Raw genomic sequence first — 4,018 nt, forward strand, 5'->3', positions numbered from 1 at the left:
AAAATTTTTTAAAAAATCACCCCCCCTCACCTGACTGATATCCGCCACACACAGAGCCACCACGCTGGCGTCCAGAGCCATGAGGAGCTCCGAGCTCGGTACGCTGTGGTGACAGACGTGGACGGCCAGCTGGGCGTACGGAACGCAGTACGGGGGCACCGAGTTGAGCTGGACGGAACGTTCCAGACCCAGGGACAGTGAGGAGAGCAGCGACAGGTTCCTCAGGTCCACCGGCTTCAGCTTCACGTTGAAACTGGACCACAGAGATAAAATATATATTACAACATTATACAGAATTCCTCAAGTTTCACATTGAAACTGGACCACAGAGATAAAATATACATTACAACGTTATACAGAATTCCTCAGGTCTAATGGCTTTGGCTTCACGTTGAAACTGGAACACAGAAGTAAAAGTTTAGTTTTCATGAGAGTTTTACGGCACTTGCAACACAATAAGTGCTGAAGATTAGAGGTGTTAAAAGAGAGATTTTTTTTTTTCAATTTTTTTTTTTTTTGGGGTGGGGGGAGGCTCAACACCTTTTATGTACACTTAGAAACACATTTTAGTGTGGATTTTAATGAAAAACATTGAAAAAAAAAAGTAAATTTTCAGTTTCCAGGGAATATCAGGCTATGGAAGTTACCAAACTTTCGGGGCCAATTTCTCGCTAAATTTACTTCAGAAAGCAGGCGACCCTAACCCCATTCAACCGCAAATATGTTGACTTCTATTCAACATAGATGGATATTTTTTTCACCAAAAGGAAGGCAAATGAACAGGCTTTACGATGACCACACCACACCAGAGCACCCACCAACAACCACCCACCTAAACGAGCTAGACAGTAAAAGTTGGAGACAAACCAGGAAAAGAAAGGAACAGATAGATTTGTAGGCTCTCACCCGCGGTGTTGGTTGGCTAGCGTCATCAACAACAGGAGCTCATGCTTGTGTGTCTCCTCCATCTTCTTCTTGGGATCTTCAGCCTGGGAAGGTGGGAGGAGGAGGAAGTGGGAGGGAAGGGATAAGAGAGATGATAAGGAGGGAGGACAGGAAGGGGATACGACGGGAGGGGCAGGTAAAGAGGGAGGAGGAGGTGGGGGGAGGGGATAAGGAGGGGGAAGACAAGAAACAAAGGAGGTGGGAGGGGATAAGACGGAGGGGGAAGACAGAATACAGGGGAGGGGGAGGTGGGAGCGAGGGGATAAAATGGGGGGAGAGGAGGGACGAAGGGGGAACATGGAGGGTGGGGATACAAATGAGGGGAAGGAAGGAGGAAGGGGTTGGATAACAAGAAGTTGTGGGGGGGGGGTTGAGGGAATAGCAGCACGAAATGGGAGGAGGAAGACGGAGTAAAAAGAGAGAAGATGAGGGTGTGGGATGCGGAGGTCAAAGGGAGATGGCCGGAGGATGAAGGGATAGAATGTGGAGGTGGGAGAGGAAGGAGAATATAGAGTGGGCAGAGGAGGAAGGTGGAAAGAAAAAAAAGAAAAAAAAAGAAAGCTTTAATTGTATTTTAAACATTAAAGAAAACATTATAAAATACTGCATATCTTGATCAGAACAATCCACAAGAGACAATCTCAGTTAGTTTTAGTAAGAGTTTTACATCACTTGCAACACAAATAGGTCATATAATAAATGCTGAAGGTTGGAGGTGTTACTAGACAGTAACTAACAAACAAGACAAAGGGGAGAGATAATGACTTTGTATAAGTGTGATAGGAACGGAGGCGCAAACCACACAAGAGCGCCCACCAGCCACTCAAAAGTTTTCTCTTAGAGAGTCATGTCAGTAAGTGAAAGTGAAAGAGGGCGCCCCCCCCCAAGAAGTCGTGATAAAATATGCTGTCACAAAAAGAGTAATTTGATGGGTTTATCTTGTATGAGACCAAGCTGGCCCAAAACAGACAGAACTGGAGATCCTTTGTAGCTGCCCTAAACGCCAGATGGCGTAACAGGTAGTAAGTAAGAAAGTAAATCTTGAATGGATTTCATAAGTGGACTCCACAACACAGGAAAATAATACCAAAAAAAACCCCATTCTCAGTACTGAGAAAACATTAATACCAGACAGTAATGAGGCCATTTCAAGATTCCCAAACCAACATTTTGTGATTTGACATAAAATGTTACTGTTAGTAAATCACGGAAGTCAAAGGTCTTAAGTCTGTAAAAAAGTCAAAGTCCAAGCTAAAACAATGAGTCAGAACCAAAAAAAACAGCCAAGTACCTAGAAGAAAAAGTCTCTGAGCATTCGCTTGAGCCAGACAGAGAAGCAAGCAAGTCAATAATATATCGCGATCTCAGTGCTTTCTTGTCGTATCTCCATTTTTTTTTAAACAACTGAGGTCGCATTATGTAGTCATACCTGCTCTTTTTTTTAGTTTTAGTAAGTGTTTTACGGCACTTGCAACACAATAAGGTCATATGAGAGCCGAAGATTAGAGGTGTTACAAGAGAGTAACAAACACAAAAAAAGAAGGAGGAGAGATAAAGACTATATATGTTTGATAGGAAAGAAGACGCAAACCACACCAGAGCACCCGCCAAACCTGCTCTAAAGGCCACTTGTCCAAGACATACACCAGCACAAACAACAACTTTTCATTTCCCTCCATGTATCTTAAATCATGCTGTCCAAGATGCCCACATGTCGAAGATAAATACTTTTTTTTTCTCGACCATGCGTGGCCGGCCATCTTGAACAATTTCGACAGTAATATTAGTATTATGTACTGAGAAAAAGTAAGTCGTTGTTATCGATTCAGCAGAAGAAAAGTAAGACAGACAAGAGTTTTCAGTGTTATGCTTTAGTAAGGTTTTACGTCCCTCGCAATTGCATAAGGTCATATGAGCACAAAGGGGTGGATGTCAACAGAGAAGTCCTTACAGGGATTCGGGCTTACTCTGCTCACCTCTCTAGCTTCAACAGCACAAATTCTGCTTTGACTATCAAGGCACCCCGGAAATAGCGGGTCATAAGAGTGTGACAAACATACACAAGAAGTAGAGGACAAATGACGATAGTACGGATTAGGAAAGAAAAAGCAGAAGTTCCCTATTGCAGTTCGGCACAGTATGAGCATGAAATTGATGAATCAGCCCATTCACAATTCTACTGTGCATAAGAACATGGTCAATGACCCCCCTTTGGGAATGGCCTAAAGACATTTCAGTCAGTAGCATCGCCCTGGGGGGTACGGCCAGTCACATTAACACCACAGACACCTGTCTACGACAAAATAGCAAACGTAAATAACAGCTCTACCGATGAATGGGGCAGCGGGAAAACCTCACTGCATTTGATACAATACAGTGCAGATAATATTCTAAGCATTTGATACAATACAGTGCAGATAATATTCTAAGTATATACTGTATGTAAACTGAAGCACAAACTGTAGGAAGAGCTGCTTTTTACTTTTGCAAAAGCATGTTTAGTTTCGATGTGAAACACCACAAACAGGCATGCGTGACAAATAAGGCTGGAGCTATACTGAAAAGAAAAAATACATACATGTATAATTTGAAAAAGTGAAAGAACAAGAAGAAGCTACCTTGTCAAAGTGAGATCTCCACCGTAGTGAATGATTGGTGTGTGGCAACCGAGAGGTAGGGGCTGGGGTGGGGGGGTGGCGGCGTATGGAGGGTGCGGGGGTTGGGAGAGAGGGCTTACTTAAGCCACAAGGGCTTGTTACAACACGGATATGGAGAGGAATGCCGGTGATATGGGGGGGTCAGGTGGACAGGGTCTGGGGGGAAACGTGTACGTGATATCTTGACCGCGTCCGGATGATACTGGACTCGTGTGGTTCAGCTGTGGACGGCGTCCCTGAGTCGGTCTGCGTACCAGGACCGACCACATCCGGTCAGCACAAGGAGACAAGTCTCAGTCGGCAAACCCAAAGTGGCGGAATTTTCATGTTGGGGATCTATGTCCGTCCAACTTGGATATACGGTGACCGTGAGTGGGGGAATAGGGAGGGGGATGGGCGGTGGGGTTGAGGTATGA

At 44.5% G+C, this 4,018-nt stretch overlaps 1 protein-coding gene across 1 annotated transcript in view; it reads right to left on the minus strand.

Moving 5' to 3' along the window:
- Positions 1 to 4,018, minus strand: part of LOC101854348 (polynucleotide 5'-hydroxyl-kinase NOL9) — a gene marked incomplete in the record, with an annotated part of 17,512 nt that overhangs the window by 4,211 nt on the left and 9,283 nt on the right. Inside the window, 2 exon segments of the mRNA XM_013085284.2 lie at positions 31 to 253; positions 907 to 989. Coding sequence (XP_012940738.1) covers positions 31 to 253; positions 907 to 989 — 306 coding nt within the window.

Source organism: Aplysia californica, unplaced genomic scaffold, assembly GCF_000002075.1.
Source record: "Aplysia californica isolate F4 #8 unplaced genomic scaffold, AplCal3.0 scaffold00362, whole genome shotgun sequence".
Lineage (NCBI taxonomy): Eukaryota > Metazoa > Mollusca > Gastropoda > Aplysiida > Aplysiidae > Aplysia > Aplysia californica.